Source organism: Ixodes scapularis, unplaced genomic scaffold, assembly GCF_016920785.2.
Source record: "Ixodes scapularis isolate PalLabHiFi unplaced genomic scaffold, ASM1692078v2 PGA_scaffold6__148_contigs__length_123643588, whole genome shotgun sequence".
In the NCBI taxonomy this organism is placed as follows: domain Eukaryota; kingdom Metazoa; phylum Arthropoda; class Arachnida; order Ixodida; family Ixodidae; genus Ixodes; species Ixodes scapularis.
The window spans coordinates 114073888-114094842 of NW_024609881.1; the positions used below are offsets into that span (position 1 = coordinate 114073888).

Genomic DNA, 20955 nt, shown 5'->3' on the forward strand with positions numbered 1-20955 from the left:
TAGAAAAAGTTTTCTGGGTATTGATTTTTGTTTTGTATATCAGGGCTTCATCAAAATTATTTGAATTAAAAAATTCGAGGCACATTGAAGCCACCTTTCTCTCTGCATAATAGAAGAAGGGAATATTACTATGGTGCCTGGAACGCGTCTCCGACTGGTTTGTTTACCGCGCCCAAAAAAGTGCTCCCTCAATTTCCGCCTGACGACGTCATAGAAGTGTCATGCTGTCGCCGGTCGCGACCCTGGTGGTGTCTCAGCAGCTGTGGTCGATATGGCAGGCGCCTGTTCTGCTGCAGGTCGCTCCCCACTGTCACGGTCCACGGAAGCTACAGCAGCCGAAAGTTGGGACGCATGGGACGCCCTGACGACAGCGACACTCGCGTTCGCTCGCGCTTTTCGCCAGCATTTCTACGGCCAACCGCCAGGATCGCGACAGTCAACAGCGTGACACTACGGCTTCTGTGACATAATTTGTTGCCACAATTGGGGACCACTTTTGATGTACGGGCAGCATAGGACGCTAAACACACCAGTCGGGGACGCGTTCCATTCACCATAATATTACTAAACATTTCTATTTCCGCGCAGCCTCATAAAAAAGAATCTGAGTAAAACTTTTTCCCCCGTAATGCTCTCGCAACAAATACGAACACACTTCGCATGTGCGCGGCCAGCATCGTCTTCAAACTTCCGGTGTTTGTCGTGGGTTGATGGGAGCATTGCAAGAAAGCGGAATTTCTTTAACAGCAATTCGTTAATCAGATACGAATGATTAAACAAATTTGACATTAAACCAATTTTGGGATGATATGGTCATTAAATGAAATAAACAGTTAGTGTTATTGCGTTCCATGTCTACCGGTTACGTCACATGCATTATACTCTGAGCGCACCCTAAACAATCCCAAAGGCGCCAAGTTCCCCTTTCCTGCTCGCAGCGCCTCCAGGTGACGCCATTTTAAACTTTCCAAAATTTAATATTGAAAAAAAGGCAATATAGAAGTTCTGCTGTAAGACGGATTACCTGATGAAATAAAAACAACTAACAAGTACCAGCTATCGAAATGCAAACTTCAGGCGGTCAGATGAAGGAACCAGTCTCAATATAAATATACTATGAAGCAGGAAACTGAATAAATCCGACACCCTCAATAATCCTCGATTTTGCGGGCACAATATCGAATACCCTAATATGAGTGGAAAAAATTTTAAAGCTTAAAACTCAATGGAACTAAATTGGTAGTAATATTCATATCAGAAACATGAAATATTTCACAGAAACTCACGGCACCAAGTCGGAGAACGTTTTAAAGTGTTCCACTGATGCAGCCGGCTGTGCACCGAAAACAAATGAACGTGATCCTTTAGCGTATTTGAATGTTCGAAACCGTCTAGCTTCAGGACCTTTTTCTGTAACGACTGGCCGAATCCGAACGGCAGAAAGGTCCTTCGGTTGTCTCGCCTCCAGCTCGTGCTAGCATACAAGCTTCGATGACGCCTTGGCGTTTGGTGGGTGTCAATCATGCAAGTGCAGTTTAAGCACGACGCAAGGCAACGTGCCTGTGCCAGGGGTCGGGTGTTCGAAAGAAAAGGCCATGCTGTTCTTATCTGATCAGTTGCTATAGTCTATAACAGGGGTGGCCAGGCTGGCCTGGCCTAAGAGCCGCAAACAAAACCACGGACCTTCTAAGAGCCGCGGGGGGGGGGGGGGGGGGGGGCGGGAGGGCAAATTTAACTTTTGTTCAGAGTCTGACGCTACGTATGGGGGCACAAGGCTGTACGACTGTACGTATGGGAGTACAAGGCTGTCAAAGTGCAAGCTGCAGTGTGCTTTTTCTGAAATCCTTTCTTTTTTTCCTGGGGAAACGCAAAAAGGGGCGAAGGGGGGGGGGGGGGGGGGGGTCCCCTTACGACGGATCCGCGAGCCGTACTTGGACCAGCAAAGAGCCGCATGCGGCTCGCGAGCCGCGGTTTGGCCACCCCTGGTCTATAACATAAAACTGCTACACACAAAAGCGAAACTCAACTGAAATAATTTCTTTGCACGGGTCTATTTAGCCGATACAAAGTAGGAAACACCAATATGTAAGGTAAAACAAATCACCAGGCTCGATCTAAAATGGATAGTAAAAATCGACGCCTGCACCTAGCAATCTATACTTTTCGTCAAAAGTGTATTTTTAAGGTCGTCTCTTTTTTTTCTTTTTTTGTGAAACTACAAAGCGTAGCTCTTTCTCTGTAAAAGATAGGGCCAAAAACGTTACAACGTTGCCAGGGTCTACGTCGGGTGGCGACGCAGTCGACCAAGTTGAGCAGCGGGCAGTGTTTGGCGTTCGTATTGATAGATGGTGTCGGGAGCAACGTCCGAAGGCGCAGCCGACCAGCTAAAGAAAGCAGACGACACGCAGGCAAAATTTGTTGGCAACAAAAGCGCCGCCTTATGTAGACGCGTTTTTTTTTTTAAGCTTTTATTACTGCTTTTATCGTCCGCATTTATTTTTTACCCAAAGATATTAAAAAAAAGTATCATATTTATTTTAATGAACCACGGTGGTCGCTTGCCGTCGCGGTAAGGAGGTAGCCCCATCTATCGATACGAACGCCAAACACACCCTGCTACTGGACTTCGTCGTCTGCGTCAGCGTCCGCCGTAGACCCCGGCAAGTCTATTGGCTTTATGTTTTACAGAAAGAGAGCTACGGTTTGTAATTTTAGAAGAAAAAGCCGACCTCTCAAATACACGTTCGACGAAAAGTTTAGATTGCTACGTGTAGGCGTCGATTTTTAAGCTCCATTTAGATCGAGCCTGGTGACTTGGGTCTTCCTATATTTAGGGCAATCAACCGTCAACTGCAAAAGTTTCAATATTTTAAAGTGTTCTAATGCATTTTTATATGAATATTTGAAAGACGTTACGTACTGACCTGAACCGTATTGCTCACGCGCCCACACCACTACACGATTGGATATTAATGGAACTAAATCGTGAAACCTATGAAGTGTCTAATTAACTTAGAGGAGAAACAGTAATCTCACCATCAGCAGCCGCGGAAGGTTGTATGATTATAAGAGAGGCGCCCAGAAAAAATGTGAAATAGATCATCTTGATTGGCTTGGATATATCTGTTCGTTCTGAGTTACTGCTCTGTTATTACCCTCATATATACACCAGGTTTCCTATGTAGTAGTCACGTGATTTTGTTTTTCAAAAACGTTTCGTATGTAAGTGTGGCTCCCTTCGAAACACCTGTTCGAATGACGATGGTTTTCACAAAAGCGGAGCATGTATCCCCGTATTCTGCGAAAACACTCCATACTTTGTTTTTCCTCCAACCTTCTCAAACGAGTTTATGTGTAATCGTACATTGACAAGGCTGAAGCTGCGTTTACGTATCCGTATAATGGGGTCGGGTCTATCTAAGCCTGTCTGTCTTGTCTGTTTGTCTTCAGTGTCCCTCTTTCCTTGTCGTAAAATGTCTCCAATTCGTTCGTACTTCATGCAAAACGCCATTCTCTAATGATTTCGCTGCCTTTCCACCGCAGCCCACTACCCGCATTCATTTTTTCCATGCATGTGCCTGTTTGACTGGGAGCATCTGTTGGGACGCCATAATTGCAACTGCGTATATTCGAGGACAATTTTTTTATGAAGGTTCTGAAATCAACAGCGCACGTACGTATGTTTTGAAAGCAGGAAATGTATGCAAGCGACCGCACGTGTCTTCGCTCACAAGGACGCCATTACTTTGTTTTTTATTTACAGAAAAAAAAGCCTGTATGGCCGTGAGACATTATTGCGGGGGGTGGGTTACATACGACTATTTTTTAAGCCACAAGTAATGTACACACAAAAAAAGCACTTTCCTATGGAGCAAAAATAAATCGAAATAGAACTTACTGCCTAAAAAACATTACACAATGGAAGCATTAAAAAAAATTTTGTCGCAAGCCCATCTTTCGGCAACCCATTCTATTCTTCGATGGTTTTCGGAAAGAACGAAAAAGCAAAGGTGTCGGTGCGGCAAGAGTGAGGTATGATTTTCTTGGGGCGATCTGCACTTTCGGGCACATAAAACGGTTCAACTAAAAAGGTATCTTTGTTACCTAATAGTCCATTGTTGTAAATATCATCTAAAAATTTTAACCTAAACATCTTTCTACGCTCACTGAGTTTTTTCCCAATGTAGGGCCTTTTTCGTGATAGTGACCAGTCGCTCCAAGTACCTTCAAAATAACTACACGTGTACAGGCACAACTTGCGAGCTCGCTTGATCTAACTTTCTTTTGTCATTTACTCTGCACACTTCTTGCACTCCCTTGGCTGTTTTCTTGGCACAGTTTCTTATACCACTTTTGTATTTTGTGGTGTTCGTTATAGCATACGCTGTGACTTTTTCTAACATTACGAATGTCTTACGGTAAAAGCTTCTCTTACACAGGTTAGAAAGGAGAGGATCTATGTGTTTCTTGAAAAAGCTTTTAAAGAGGCTTGTTGATTTGTTTGGTTGCGTCTCCTTAACCACCATGCGCGTTTTTTAGGAGAGTGAAAACACTGAATGGGAGCCCTTTCCCGGTATCGTCAAGCTGGGTTTCACTGGGGTTTTCGAGTACAGACTGCGAGGATGGAGCATTATAATTGGTAATTGACTATTGTCTGAACACTTTATGCATGACCGTGCTTTTTAACTCAAAACAAATTGTAAAAGTTTCCAGTCCTTTTATTATAATCTTTATTGTAACGCACTTGGCTCCTCATATTCAATGTAACATAAACAAATATTTGAACCATTGATTTTCTTAATCAGGCTTTTCATGGCCAGGAAAGCCGACCAGAGGCAAGCTACAACCAAACTTGAAAGTTCTTGGCGAGAGTTTGGGTATTTTGGTCCCGAATGGCTGACAAGTGCCAGAGTGAGACTTCGCTGTCTGGTTGTTCGGTTATCGCCTGGCTTCTTTAGACCTCACTCTAAAAAAAGGTGTCGTCTTACACTCTTTTTTTTCATATAATGCACCCCATGCTTTAGTTTGATTCACAGCGCACTGATGCAAAACAGACGGCTCGAACTTTTAGGAGGGGCTTGATAACGGTGTGATATATCTCATTAAACAGTTGAAGTATGTGTCAAAAGCTACACAATAAAAAAACACTGAAGGTTTGCAGCAGGGACAAGTAAAACTACGATTCCTTTTTTTTTAGTCAGTAGAACGTACATTAGCTGTTTTAATAAGTTGTACCACTCGGCTATCAAGCCGCTCGTGAAAGTTGGTACCGTCGGTTTGACGTCAGCACGTTGACCGTCGAACTGAAGTTTTGGGGTGATTGATATGGGGCAAAAGGTGTAAGAATATACCTTTTTTTGAGAATGCTGAGTTCTCAAGAGGTTGACGGAAGTAGGCTTCACGTCTGGTTGGTAGGTTCTCACCTGGTAACTTTAAACCTAAACTGCCGAACAGCTTGCTTGATGCGTGGCATTTTCGGGTCCTGCCTGGTACCTTGGCAAGCTAAGAAAAAAAGTTAAAGAAAGGTTCATCGACACTAACTTTGATGCCTTGAACCAAAGCCTTATAGGCCCAAGTTAGGCCCCTAGGATTGCCATGCTTGGTTAAAGATAGATACTTCTCTGGCATGCTGCCTGTAAACCTTATGTCAATCTAGACGTCCGTGAACATGTTGTGCGTTAAGAACAAGGACCCCAACCTTTGTGTATGCAAGGGTATATGTTTATTTTCATCTCATTGATGTGTTAACAAGTCGCAAAACTTTGGTCCCTTCATGTCCTGGAGCCTGGCGGTTTTTCTTTTTCCTTACGGACCTGGTGAGGATAGAAAAGGCGAAGGTCTTAGTATTATTTAAATACATTATGTATTGCAATTTCGTTCTTGTGCGTGTCCGATAAGGTTTTCTAATAAACATAAATTCACTGTAACGTACACCAATATCACGATAAAATAGAGCATGCGTGTTGTGTAATATAACGTTTGCTGACGGGAATTGTCGGCATGAACATGCTTGACTCCAAAGTTTTAAAGCTCCCTAAACGAAACTCAAAGCTATAAGCTTGTATATAAATTACGCCCTGAATTGAAACACTCCCGTTTGAGACAACATATCATCAGTCCCATTACAAGGACTTCACGACGCTTTACTAATGTAAGTCCTTGATGTTAAGCCGTGCAACTGTGTGGTAACTGACTTCGACGCGGTGTAGAAATAAGAAAAAACGAGGACTAACACACTAGAAGATATGGAGAGCTTAGATATGCGGTACCTTAACCCAACATCAATATTTATTCGGGTTTGATAATCACTCCTTTAATGTTTTAGGCTGGAAACTTGCTACTCCTATAATAAATGAAAAAATCTAATAATATAACTAGAATCATCTATTATATTTACGAGCGCTGTACATATTTCGTAGTCAAAAAGACAGATTATTTTGAGAGGCACATTCTGAGCACGTGCAGGGTTAAAACAAAAATTTTCATCCTTTGTGTCTAAGTCCTTCCAGTAGTGTTGATTTCTGCAGTTTTAATGCCGGCTTATATTTTCTGTCATTTACGAACATAAACCAGCATTTGCAGCTATATTTTATCCACAAATCTTTAAATGTTTCTGACGAAATACGGTATTCTGCTGTGCAGCTCTTTTGACTTGTGGGTAGGTGGAACTAAAGCTTGTAATGCGCACTTTTTAGATGTCTAACAGTTCAAAAGGATGTAGGCTTTGAAGAATTTCATACAAAGATTCAAAATATATTACACATTGATCCGACAAGCAGCCTGATGGAGGCGACAAGAGGAAGGAACAGGAAGCCCTGTCTTGTGAGGGTGGTGGTAAGGAAATTAACAAAAGTGCACGTTATCTGGTTTCCCATGCCGCCAATGCTTGACCCTGTGGCTGCTTGAACCAAGCACTGCAGGGAATAAAAACAAAATATTTGCTTAAATCGCACTTCTTAGTAGATCTATTCATTAATTAGAATCAAGAACGAACTCAGGGATGGGACCAAGTCAATTAGTTGCGTTTGTGGTACCATAACTACTTTGCACTAAAGCCTCAACAGAAACAACACAACAATGAGGGATAATGTCAAAATGTTCTCTTAGCTATTCCTTGACAAAGTGTAGTTTGTTGGCAAAGGCACGAACTACAATGCATTTTTTTAAGTTAATGGAGATCTGTCTAATAATAAAAATAAAAAAACAATAATGGCTAGCATTATTCAATTCATTTTATGTCATGATGCTATCATTTCTGCCCCTTATATTAATCAAAGTGGCAATGCAGGCGAGTTGGTTCATCGTTACAAAATGGAATCAGCGCGCAAACAACGAAGACACAAGGAAGAGAAATTGACAGGACAAGCGCTGGTCCAGCGCTTGTCCTGTCAATTTCTCTTCCTTGTGTCTTCGTTGTTTGCGCGCTGATTCCATTTTGTAACCCTTATATTAGCCTGACAGCCTGCTTATATCGCTTCATGACTGACTTCTGTCTAAAACACGGCTGGAATATCTCGCTATGTGCCTTATTGCAATTCTGTTTTATAATAGTCCCTGTCGCTGACCAGAACACGTTGTACTACAACTCCGGGAACTTATCATGAGTTAATATTTTATAACTTGTGCAGCACGCTTTATCGTACGTAGAATTTAAGTGTCCAGATTAATTGATGTTGATACTTCGTTTTATTTATTTTACGCGTGTTAAGAAAGATGGAAGATCTGCAAACGTTTGCACCGCATTTGAGGCTGCTGCTGGAGGATAAGTAATTTTGTTAAGAAAATCCCCGTTCTTTTTGGTGTTTAAGCCAGACACGGACCTATTATATCAGCCAACTACTGAGCTCAAGTAGAATCAAAGACAGCAGCATTTCAGTTGATACTGTGTTAAGCTATTAGTCTCAACATAATCCACGTTGAAGATGCTAAACAGAATATTGTATCATGCAATATTCAACATGTTTATTGTTCCAAGTTGGAAACAGTTTGCATCCATTCATCATGTCGACATATAAAAGACAAACTCGACATGCGCATTTATTTTTAAAGACACAAATTATCATAGCCACTTTAACGTTTCAGTAAATATGGTGCAAATACTTACCAAAACAGCTGCGAGGTCGCTCTGAACCATGCTGGGCTATTTATCGTAAAAAGAAAGAAATATCGATTAAAACCATTCTGAAATTAGGATCTTTTTATGCAGAAAGTTGTGATTTAGCTCTACAATCTTACCGTAGCGGCTGATCCTGGGGTGCAGGCGGTAAGTACGGTGTTAGCGCACTGAAACGAACGTAGAAACACATGGTATAATGACGTCCTAAAACTATTATGAAAAATAAAAATCCAGTGTATTCACATGACCTTGACTATTTAAAACAATCAACTTCTGGTGAACGGGACCCACTTGAGATGTTCAAGAAAGACAATTTTGAAAGGTTGCTTTGAATCTGGAAGCCAACATAACGCAGATCAACAGAACTCTAAAATATTACAGAACCAAAAAAGGGCCTTAGTAGCCAAATTCCATCAATAAGACCTTGATAAAAACAGTATGCGTCAAGGAAGATGTGAAAGAGAGTTTAGTGTTCATTAGTTTAGTGTCCAGGCGCTACCACTATAGCACCTGGAACGCGTCTCAAGCCGATGTAGTTACCGCGCCCAAAAAAGTGGTCCCTCGATTTCCGCCTGATGACATCATAGAAGTGCCAAGCTATCGCTGGCCGTGATCATGGTGGCGTCGCAGCACCGATGGTGGATGCTCAGATAAAGGGTCTCCTGCAGGTTCCTCTTCAGCTTGTTTGTCCGCGGATGATTCGGCAGCCAATAGTTTTGACGCTGCGACGACAGCGACGTTCGCTCCTGCTTTTCGTCGGCATTTCTTCGACGTTCCGCCAGAATCGCCATAACTGACAGCATAACACTCCGACTCTTGTGAAGTCAGTCGTTGCTACTTTGGGACCAATTTTGATACATGGGCAGAATAAGGCGCTAAACACACAAGTCACAGACGCGTTCATCGCACTGTACTACAGCTACGACTCCTTCTAGAGATGTATTTTAAACAACAAAATATACAATCGCCCGGTGCCAGTAATACATGTAATTTTAAAATTCTAGAGAGTTTAGCATCTACAAATAAAAACGTGCTTTAGATGGGATCGTAGTTCAATTAGCTTACAACTTACTGTAACTGCAACTCTTGGGACCTTTAGGCTTCATGTATGAATGTAATTGCCCGTGTCAGACCTTAGAGTTTTAATATATCATTTTCCAGAAAATATTCCGTAGTCGGGCTTATGCAATTGGAAAATTAAATAACAAATTAAACGAAAATTCATCATACTAGTTATGTGTAGGAATGCAAACGCATTCCTACAAGCTGCGCGCCACGTCTTCTTGTTTCACCCGGCGCTCCAAGGTGACGTCATGCTCCCCCACTGCGCAGGCGCGCCGCCCCCACCGGCTCCACGGCTTCCGTGACGATGTATCCGCGTTACTCTGCTTTTCTTTGTGTTTTATTTCTGAGGCACGTCCGCTTTGACCTCGAGAGCCTCGCCGGTTTCCGGGAAGAAGCATCTGCGTTGCTGTACTTTTAACCAATGGGAATTCACATTCCTTTTTGCTCAGCCAATGGGAATTTAGGTGCCATTTTTCGCTGCTTCAGACATTAAAACTGAGCTTTACAAAGACTGCGAATACACATTTAACTCTGTTACAAAACCGTTTAACTTAAGAAAATACTTATTCCGGTGAGTTAAAGCTTTGCATTTAGATATTTAGGTCGTGCATTCAAGCTTATCTACTAAAAACGCAAAATGACAGACAAAACGTTGCAAGCAAGCTGTTTGTGTCTTCTATATGTCCCGTTTTTTTTTTTACTTTTGAATTCCTTCAGGATCATGATGCCGGCTCTCATAATTTAGCGTCATGTTCTTACCTGTGAGGCGTTTAGAACTCCGGGAAGAGTCAGAGTGATTTGACCATTGCAGAGGGTGTCGCTCCCGAGAGATATGTTGGTGCATCTCAGGGCGTTGGCGAGTGATGCCGAAATGTCGAAAGATCCTCCTCCGGTAGACCCTCCAGCAGAGCCTCCCGTGCCTCCGACGGTGTTGTTCAGTGCAGTGCACCCACGGAAAAGGATATCGGTAAGAGAGCCTTGAAAAGATTCGTCATATTTTAATTAAAATGGGAAGCAAAAATAAGAAACAATCTTCATTAGAATATAGTCATACTCGGGGGGAATGCAGTACACAACACGCAATATATTAGTTACCCGTATAAGTTTCTAAAATCAATCACAGATGTTTATCTCTCCCCCACAGGAATGCACCAACCCACATAATATGACGTCTGAAGAAATGGAGCTGCATGGCCTATTACGTTCACACTTTTTTCCTTCTAATTTGTTTTTCGGCTTTTTTTAGCGTTTTTCGGCGTTTTCGGCGTTTTCGGCTTTTTTGTCGTTTTTGGTAGTGGCCTAGACCCCGCTCTGCGTTTCTTAAATGACCAGTAATTATAGGTACCAAAAGCTTTGTCCGCTATAATCTAATAACTGTAATAAATAATAAATTAATATGAGTTGTGACGTTCAAGTTATAAAGTGTGATGCATTTTGGTACCAGAAAACAGCTAAGTCGATTATAAAGTAATTTACGGCACAAATGTTCTAATGGAAGTACAATTGCTTGAAAGACCTTGGTTTTTCAGCAAGATGAAAATTTACTCAACGTTTGAATTCATCCTCTGCTTTGGGACAAATTTGACAAAACCCTCTTTGTTACAACATCGTTTCAATGTCGTCATCCCCTTGCTTCGTTTCTTTTTGTTTTATAGTTCTGCCGATATAGCAAACTCTTAAAAATCCTGTGAGTTCAATATCATCCAGACCACAAGGACGGTCCAGGCGAAAAATATAAGGGTTCTGACGAACGACGATGCGCGGAAAATATCCTGAAAAATGCCATATGAGCAGGGGCAGTGAGTAAATAAAACATCATGCCAATCGCTTTTTTATTACGAATTAAACTCCGACGTTTTTTATTCGCTGTAACACATTGATGCTCGCCATGGTTGGCTCTCTCCTTGTTCTGAACAAAAGAAAACCTAACATATATATTTTTTTAATATTGAAACTTTACTTTCTTTTGAGATTACACTGAATTGTGAAATGATCCGCGAAACATAGACATATACATTATAATTGGAAATTAAATATACCAATATTTTCTTCCAAAAACTTTTTGTATCTAATGTTGAACTAGTATATTTTTCAGTTTTTGACTAATACGATATAATCTAAAAATGCTAAATTAAAAAAAAAATTTGAAGAAGTGTTATTGTCTTTTTCTTACAGTTCTACCTGATGATAAAAACAAGTCTTGGGTTGATAACTTTTTAGAAATTAAATAATATACAGTTATGACATCAATTTTGAATACAAATATCAACAACGTCCTCTACATTCTTACCAAATCCTGCCCTGTTCAGCAAAAAAGTGGCAATAGGCTGGATGAGCATGAGTTGAGACCCGATAGACAGAGATGAGACGCTGTTAAGCGTGCACTAGATGCAAGGAAACAGAGAGAAAATATACGCAAATGTTATATTCAATATGAACATAGAATATTTATATATGACAATTTGAAGACGATACAAAATGCATTTGCAGAGCTGGGCAGACTTTCGTGTTTGTAATTTGTATTGCAGGTTTTTATGTTATAACATTTCATTGAACTAAATCGCTGTTTACGTAAGCACACACTACAAAAATTGACATTTTATGTGATTATTTTGAAATAAGGTAATCGATAATTGTATTATTCGCCAAAGGTTTTCTCTTTTGGTGTAACACAAGCTTCAATAATTAATACGTGTAAGCTAACATTCCTCAATATTTTATTTTGGGTACCTAATATGTTATTCAACTTTGTTGCATTAGCTTAGTCGTAAAATATACAATAATATTTTAGGGCACATATTTCAACACCTCACAAGGATAAAATATCCCTCAGTAACAATGAACAATGGGACACGTTAGCTGAATTTATGTGAAATTAAACAGCATGCATTCTTTGCTGGCAAGAACTTTTTTCAATATATTGATAACATGTTCAGCTTCAATATATAATTATTTGAGACGGTTTTTCTCCAATGGCATAAGTAGACCTACATACCATCAGAATCTTCTGAACTCCAGTGGCAGTGGCCGCCTGGGGATGAGAGTTAAAATGGGTTAGTCAAGATTGAATTTGAAAGGAAGATATATTGCCTGTCTACTTCTTTCTTTTTATATTATCAAATCTCATTCAAATTATTCCTCAAGAATCAACATTCTGACTCATGATTAGTGGTGACTTCAGTCATACGTGTAACAGCCTTTACTACCTGTCAACTGCCCACCACGTGTAATTTGTAACCCCAACCGTATAAAAACTAAACTGGTCAATGTGATGTATTCAGTTTTCTTAATATAAAATTTTTTATCTCACAGTTAAATCAGCGTAAAATATGTCTGATTCCTTATATCACCAAGAAGTGCTAAACATTGATTTATCGCACCTTTCTTGTTTTAAATAGGAGAATCTATAAAACTTTGGTTGGGTCTAGTTGGTTAACTTTATGTAAGTGATTAAAAAGCGCGAACTGGAAACACGGACGAGATAACAAACACTTACGACAAAAACATGCCTTACTTACAACTAATTTTTTTAAAGGAACATTCACTCAGTCAGTCCGTTGTTCACCATACAGGTAAACAAGCAGATAACATATTGGCAGTCCTATATAAAACCATAAGAAACATTCTCTTATCTAGCAAAAAAAGACAGCAAGCTGAAACACTTCTCACCAGCGTTCTTCATAAGGAAAGCGTCAACGATTTCTCTCTCCCTTTTTTTCCTTCGCGCTTTTTACAAACTCCGTCGAATCTAAATAAGATTCGCAACCGCAATGTTTACAATGCTTCGCAAGATGCCTCCCCTCCCTGCCCCCCCCCCCCCCCCCCCGCTCTCCCCCAAATTGTTACGTACAACGAGCCTGCGCACTCTCGCCATATCGTTAAAACAACGAACGGTCTGTCCGATAAAAAACACAGCCACAACTCAAGGTATCTGCCAGGCACAGAGCCAGTGTATCGTTTTCAACCCATTGCAAACTCTCCAAGATATGTTCGGCCTTGAAGAGAAAGGGGCATATCCCGTGTTCCACCAAACGTATTGCCTTGTGAATGTTTCCGAATGGTGGTCCTCGAGATACCCTTGAGCTGCGAGCGTGTTTATATCGGACAGATGGTAAGTTGTTTTAATGATGGGGGGGGGGGGGGGGGGGAGCACAGTCTCTTAATAAATAACAGTTTGGGGGGGGGGGTGTTCCGCGGAGCATTGTCAGCTTTCCGGTTGCTAACTACTTTTCGTTTTGACGAAGTTAGTAAAAATAGCGATTGAAAAGACGGAAAAAACTCGTTGGAGCTTCCTTTATAGACAACTACACCCGACGTTTTAGAGCGCGGCCATATCGTGCCGACTGGGGCGCCGCCCTTGCGGCGTTTCGCGGTGACTGCGGTTTAGAAGACGGTGCAATAGCGTCCAGATGAATAGTTATTTTACACCCGGTGTTAAAACCGCACACAACGAAAAAACAAACGGCCCGCCCAAAGATAATGTGTAGGCCATGCCAACGCGGCGTACCACAGCGATTTCCGCAGTCCCCCGTGCCGCAAGCACCGTCCGGTGTCGAGAGTGGAGCGCCACTCACATCTGCTAGCGAGGTTGAACAAAAACTGGTCCAAAAGGAACGCGGGTGAAAAGTGTGTGAATTCGCATTCTCTTAATTTGCTGAATTAGGAAACGAGTTATCTATGTGTCTTCATATAACACTGCCGATACGTGATTGGTTTCTGGCTTGTTTATCAGTATGGTGAACGACAGACTAATTGAGTGAATGTTTCTTTAATAAAATAGGTTGTAAGTAGCGCCATCTATGTCAGGCGTGCTTCGTTTGCGTCCGTGTTTCAGTTCGCGCTTTTGAACGCTTTAAATGAAAAAAGCTGTTCGATTCACATTCGGCGAACTGCCATATTGAAACATGCACGTGAGAAATACACGATTGTGACTTCTCTGTTACAATCCACAGTGTCTGCCCAGTTAGCTTAAAACAGCGCATGTTGTTATAGTTAAACAGGCGATCAATTTTAGAAAGGACATTAGTACTCTCAGCTACCGAGCGAAAATCCAGAGTGTAACTAAATTACGGTCATGGCAAACTTTGCCCCGCATTTTCAAAACCTTATTAGCCCTGACATGATGGTTTTTTGACCGAACGTACGTTATTGCTATCCACAGATTACGACAAACTTATCGCAGAACTAAAGAATCGCGGGAATCGCCCCTTCTTTTCATAAAACAAATGCAAACACAATATCATAATATCTAGTAATAGAGACATGAGTAACAAGTTTGATGTCTTGCAAATGTTACTACACGCTGGCCTTTATTTATTTACGCTTTGTGTTTTCGTTCTTATAATTTCAAGGTAACAAGTACCTTCGTATTTTTGCTTTAGTTCATTTAACGCACAAGGCACTTGGTTATGGTCTTTAAAACATTTTAAAAATGCGGAACAAAATAACGATCAGTTATAGTTGGCAAGTGTTTTAGCTGGAACAAAAAAAATATGTGTATTTTCAGAATACGGAAATGACGAAAGAACAAGTAGGAAATCAACACTGGAAAAATAAGCTACTTCTTTTTCCTTTAAACCCTGATATGCTAAAGGTGAACTCATCAGTTCCGACGGAATATAGCGCTCTATCATGCTTTTCTATATTAAAATGATATCCAGTCGACATAAACTCTCATAGAAGTAAACATGAGGTGTAAGGTACGGAGAAATATGCCACATACGTTGCCACCAGCACAAAGATCGCCGGCGTTGCCCAGGCACTGCATGGAAATAAAAGGACAATGTTCATCGTACATATGGAACTTATTTGACAGTGCCTTAACTTAACGTCGTAATACTTTGTAAGGTGTATTCATTTAAAATAAGCTTGACTGTTCCTTAGAGTTGGAATTTGCTGTTATATCTTCGTACAAGAGTTCGAATTAGGTATACCCAGCTTGGTTTGCATCTAAGTTCTCGATCATAGGTGCAAATAGAATTTTAGCAAACGGTAACCTCACATGTTTGTGGGTTAGATAACCCATTGGTGATCAACAGATAAAGCATTTAAACAAGAATTAGGTTAAAATGCGTCGAATTGAAGCAGAAAAAGTCTATGCGTTTGGGGTGATGATTTGAATGTACTTTATTTTTAGAACTTCTTTCCGAAAAGAGGATGATAAATGCGTCATAGAATTGTTTTACTACAGTTCCACTTTAGACGCTTACTAATCCTGAAGCGCAATGTTTTAACTTAATTTCGAGCATCTTTGCCCAAGTTACTTTTTTCTGCTATGGTTCTCCGATTCGATTGTCAGTTGTTTGTAAAGAGCGTTTAGCGGACGTGCTTCTTGCGCCCTCTACAGTAGCGAACGTTTCTTGTTTGAAATGTATTTTCATGTAGAAGATCAGTTTGGGACCAGCTGTTTATAATGTGGGACCGCCGGTTAACTGCCCTAGCCTGACGCACTAAAGCGACTATTTATTTTTAGGTAGAAAATATGTGACAATATGTTTTTGGTGTGCCTCGCTTAGGATATTATTTACAAACGCGGACCATGAGCGCATGAAAGTTTGGGATGTTACATATGTATTGAAGTGGAAGAACCCAAACCAAAAAAGATTTTGAAGGTATGCTCACTATAATATTTGAAATTAAAAGTGTGTTCTCCACAGCACAGTTCTCGTTTAAGACAAAACATGCACTGTGCAAATAAAGCACAAAAAGAACACCACCCAGAAAGTGGAAGATTTAGTGTAAATACCTAACGAGTAAACTTGCATTTTCTACCGACTTACACGACCAATTCCGTTCACATCGAAGAGCGAGATATTGACGCAAGACGCTGCAATAAAAAGACATTCTATTAAGAAACTTGTTCCAGTTTAGTAAGAAAGTATCACTTTGATATGCAAAACTCTTCAAACTGTCTTAATTTTTATCTCGCTGTTTTTGCATGCTGATGTTTCGAATGTTCCGGACGGAAGAACGAATGAATGTTTGAAAGAAAACTATACTCTCAAAATACTTGCGGATAAAGTAATCATAAATCAATCAACCAGTGTTGCTCATAGAATAGTATTTCGCATCATGAAACAATTGTGTACCCATATATGCATTTTGATCACTGAAAGGTTATTAGTAAGATATCCACAGTATACCCTTTTGATTTTCAAAAATAATAAATTGTCGTAGTTGGAAATATTCTTATACACCATTATAAAAAACAAATCTTTGTTGCAAGAATGGTAACGTGCTATAGAGTTATCGCCTTTAACGAAACATTGAATGTTAGAATGAAGGAAATAGTAAACATATGTCAATCATCAAAATCATGTAATACTTCTATTTTAAAATACAATGCCCGTTAAAGGGCCGAATGTTTTGGCAGATAGCCTTTTTTTAAAGACATATTAGAAACAAGTATTTAGCCCCCATAAAAAATTTAAACTTTTGCCGAACTTTTACTTTTAGAAAAGCAAACGACATCAGTTATATTACAACGTCTAAATTAAAATATGGCGAATGTATTGAGCATGTATGTTTAACGTTTAACATGAAATACTCACAAGCAAAGGCTGGAGCTCCATACGCCAAGAGCACAACAATGCCACCAAACAGAGAACTGGTAAATTTCATTGTGGCTGATTATCGATGGAGATAGTCAAGTAAGATAATTTGGTGGACTTCTCGGATACTTATATACATACCTCAGGGGGTGGCAAGGAATGGCGTGGGTTTCACTTTGAACGTCAACACATGGTTTACAGCCTGTCATGTAACCCGAGGCGGATGTTTTTCACACCGAAAAACATCCGCCTCGACACGCAAGATTGTACTACATATTACAATTGTCACTGTCACTTTCGATTTGTCAGTTTTTTTTTTTTTTGTGAACGTACTATATTTTATAATAAGAAAGAGTTTGATTGCTATAATAACCGAACACTTCGTACTGAAGTTTTGATGACTCAAGTACAAGTGAGTTTTGCATAGTGTTGTCTTAAATGTTTACCATTATCACTTGTTGTACAATAAATATATGACGATATGAAAGACAAACTTCTTACATTTCGACACACGTTTTGAAGGGTGTCGAGTTATTCCTGTTTTAGATTCGGTGGCAATATCTAACTTAACAGGCACCTAACTTATTTTGCTGGTGAAATAAATTTTAATAAACATGAAACAACATCGCAAAGTAAAGTCAATTCTTGAGACTCAAAAGTTGAGTGTCAAAATCAGTTGTTTGGATAATATACGCTTAGTTAATTTTGTTTTCTGATTGATTGTCCCCGACATAAACCTAGCAATATCAACTAAACTAGTAGTACGATCTTGTTCATGATGAAAGGAAAGACTGGCTTCTGGCACCTAGCCTTATAGAACCTCGTTATTTCAAATGAACTGCCTAGGTCTAAATCAGTTAATTCAGCAAGACAAGTTTCACTGTAGTCACTGCTGTGTTCAACGTAATTATGTGAAATCTAATTCACATTCAGGAACGGAAGGAAAAATACAACGGAAAAAACCTGAATACTATATTTTGCTGGTATCGATCGCAATGAAGGTTCTCGTTCTTTGAAAAAGAGTTAAATTAAAAGACGTGAATACTTAATCACACATTTCAACTTTTCACTAGGACTGAAGATAGAAGTCCCCACAAAATGTATGTAATAATCTCAGTTGCGTATATTAAGTAGACTGGTTACAATAGATACCTAGGAACATAAGCCATTTGATTTCTCTGAAATACTAAAATGCGTTATGTTAGCCACCATCATTCACGTTGTTTTGTTTCCTCATGTACAAACGCGTCGTCGACTGTCAATGTCAAGTTGCAAACAAAATCCACTATCTTAGTTTTGAATTTTTTTTCCATCCACCGAATGTATAGGGAGCCGAGTTTTGTGATTCTCGCTGACACGGTTCGACGGGGGAGTATAATCTACAGCTTTGCAATAACACGCCATATGGTGAACTTTTTTTATCTATGTGGCTTTGGTAATAATGACACTTCCAGTAGTGCGTAGAACTAGAACGATGTTTGCGAAGCTAAAAAGGGAGTTACAGGTTTTACTTTGCAGCCCATTTTCAGGGAACGCATGCCACCGTATATGTGTAGTTTCCCAACGCGTTCAAACCTAACGTCAAAAGAACGTTTTATTATTCTGGCACAGATATCTTCCGAGTAAACAAGGTCAGTAATAAAACAAAAAGCAACCAGAAATTTTATGACATGAAACGATTAACCTATCATGTACCAAGTCCTAAAACAAGGTTAAAAAAAATACATGCAATCTAAAACAAAAAGCCATGTTTAAGACAAACGTCTCAAGCCTGGTTTAGTTTGTCAACGCCTTTTATAGAATCAGTTTAAATTTGTCACCAAAGCAGTACTTGAACCCTAACACATATATACGCAAGTGTCTACTTTAGAAAAAATATATATCGCTGGCTACGCTCTAAAACGAGCCGGAAAGATTGGCGCCTGCAAATTAATCCTCAAACTTTCATGAAACCAGGGTATAGGTGGTGGCTTTTAGTTACTAAAATTTTAAGCCTTAGCTCTCTCTCCGTGAACATGATACCAACAAACCTGCCAGGATCAATCGCGGATGGGTTTACAGATGACCACGTTAGTGATGCTTGTAACACTCGGCTCCACGTCCTAACAGACGCAACGAGAAGACGACAGAGTTGGTCATTTGCTCGCTGCACCAATCAGAAGATGGCGACACCCGGTACGAGTACCGTAGCTCGTTGTCCGCAAACCCGTCCGCCGCAGAGGATAAAATGTATGTTGGTCTCACCTTGCCAAAAATTTCACTCAATGACGTACAATGTAATCATTTAAAATGCGGCACCTTTATGCAGATTCGGTGAGAGTTTTAGTTTTCTACAGGCTGGCACTAATTTGTCCGATTAGTTTTATACGAAACATTCACTGTAGTCACCTTCTAAAAGGCTCGGTCGAAAAAAACCTTTTAGCCACATTTGAACGCCTGTTTTTTTTTTACTTTTTTTAGCTCATTTTTTCCTATACCATCATAATCAAGTCTTAACACCTCGTTTGTACCCTAAAATGTTTTGCAATGACGCGTGTTTGCTGCTGGAGCTTGGTTATATTCTTACTACCAAAACGTTTTTCTTTACCTGTTTTCTTTCTTTATTATATAAATGAAAATTTATCGTATATATGCTTTTTTGACTCGAGCAAATTCCTTTTTTATATTTTAGGGTTCAGTTTCACGTAAAAACTGACAACGCATTAGCCGCCATATATAAACTGCCCTTTATGTTCTAGTCAATTGAAACCTGCAGCCACAGCAATTTTCTAGTAAAGTCAGATTTAAATCTCTCACATTGTACAGCAATTTATTTGCGAGAGATTTTTTTTAAGTGTTATACAATTCTTTTGCAAAATCTAAGCAACGATTCGACCTATAGCACACAATGAAGGCTCGATAGTAAATCAACCCTTTGGGTGTCGGCTTTTCTTCCGCATACCCTACACACATTTCAATTTCAGTAACAGAGCCGCATGTTGTGCTAAGAATATTTATATTTAAATAAACACATTATTTTATGGGCCAAAATATAATTGATGCCTGCATGCCTCCAACTGATGATATATTTCTGGTACTGTAACTTTTCAAGAAAACGGTACTCCCACCCTGAAGACAACTCTTTGGAGTGGCCTTAATCTGGCTTTGCTTAATCCGCACTGCAACTTCCTTGTTTTTTCAGTCGTATAATACCAAATACATTAGTTATTTGTAGATCTCATTGTTCGACGTGAATTGCGAGTTTGAACAACATAAATTCACCCTTCTTACGAACCAAGAAGCAATATAAGATAGAAGTCGCCTAAAAAAAGTTACAGGCTACCAAAAAATGACGCCGAAGCTAAAACATGGTTTTCGTCGCCAGCTCATGCATGCAGCTACACGTAAAAGAAATGGCAGTCCTGTTTGGAAGGGCAGGGAGCAAACTGAAACTGAAACTACACGTGACCACTGCCGATGATACTCAGGCGTGGCACTCAAATGGTTAGAGGCGTATCATTCAGATATTTGTAAAAGTTTATGACTGTGCTGCTACCGCGTTCTGCTAAAGGTTTTTTTTAAAGTAATATTTCTGAAACCTTGAGCACACACTTTGCAAGGTCTCCAGTTGTAAAGGTTTGCTTCCTCTAAATTATATCTTCACGTCATGTGCCAAATTATCCTGGGCAAGGTACGTCGCTCTGCATCGCATCACGAACGCTTTATTGCCCATTCTTAAATATTTGAACTTTTTTCTGCACCAAATTCTTTCCTGTATTGCATCTAGTATATATATATATATACATATATGTCTGCGAATCTGTTATGAACTATGATCTCTCTAGTCTAACATTTTTCGCATACAACAAGTTCACAGACCGGACTCAGGAGTCACAGGGTGATTTTATTGAAATGAGCAAATTTACTGTAAAGCACTCACCATTCAACATATCCTGACGCCGTCTTGTGAAATGGCATCAGGATTTGCTTCATAGACAAAGAAATACAACTGAGCATGCGCGAATCAAAAAAGAATGCTGTCGTAGAACATACGTGCGAACAGTATAATTACTTTCAGGCCCATTGACTTTATTGTTTTAAGACTATCCAAAATGAGTTTATGATTATTAACAGACGCCTGAACAACGCACCCAGCAGTAGCGGCGTCAAGGCTTCCAGTTCGGAGGCTAATTCTCGTTTACAAGATCTTCCAGATCGCAGCCGCTTGTGCGATTGCGCTACTTG

The 20955-nt window shown here is 40.0% G+C and overlaps 1 protein-coding gene and 1 long non-coding RNA gene across 2 annotated transcripts; both read right to left on the reverse strand.

Annotated features, from left to right (window-relative positions):
- Positions 1–6808: 6808 nt before the first annotated feature.
- On the reverse strand, positions 6809–8274 carry LOC121838274. Its single transcript, XR_006078432.1, has 3 exons — positions 8236–8274; positions 8105–8140; positions 6809–6914 (listed from the first exon to the last, which is right to left on the reverse strand). It is a non-coding gene; the product is annotated as an uncharacterized LOC121838274 (long non-coding RNA).
- Positions 8275–9683: 1409 nt separating this feature from the next.
- Positions 9684–13725, reverse strand: LOC115312065. The gene is made up of 5 exons (XM_042286059.1): positions 13689–13725; positions 12177–12212; positions 11472–11565; positions 9941–10158; positions 9684–9692 (listed from the first exon to the last, which is right to left on the reverse strand). Exons 2-5 carry the CDS (start codon positions 12177–12179, stop codon positions 9684–9686), a joined length of 324 nt encoding a protein of 107 aa, XP_042141993.1. The 5' UTR covers positions 12180–12212; positions 13689–13725.
- Between the last annotated feature and the right edge of the window lie 7230 nt (positions 13726–20955).

Excerpts from the sequence above, each read along its gene's own strand:
- LOC115312065 (XM_042286059.1), bottom strand. Across the intron at positions 10,159-11,471 it reads GCTGAACAGGGCAGGATTTG|GCTCTCTTACCGATATCCTT; the intron begins GTAAGAATGTAG and ends AATCTTTTCAAG.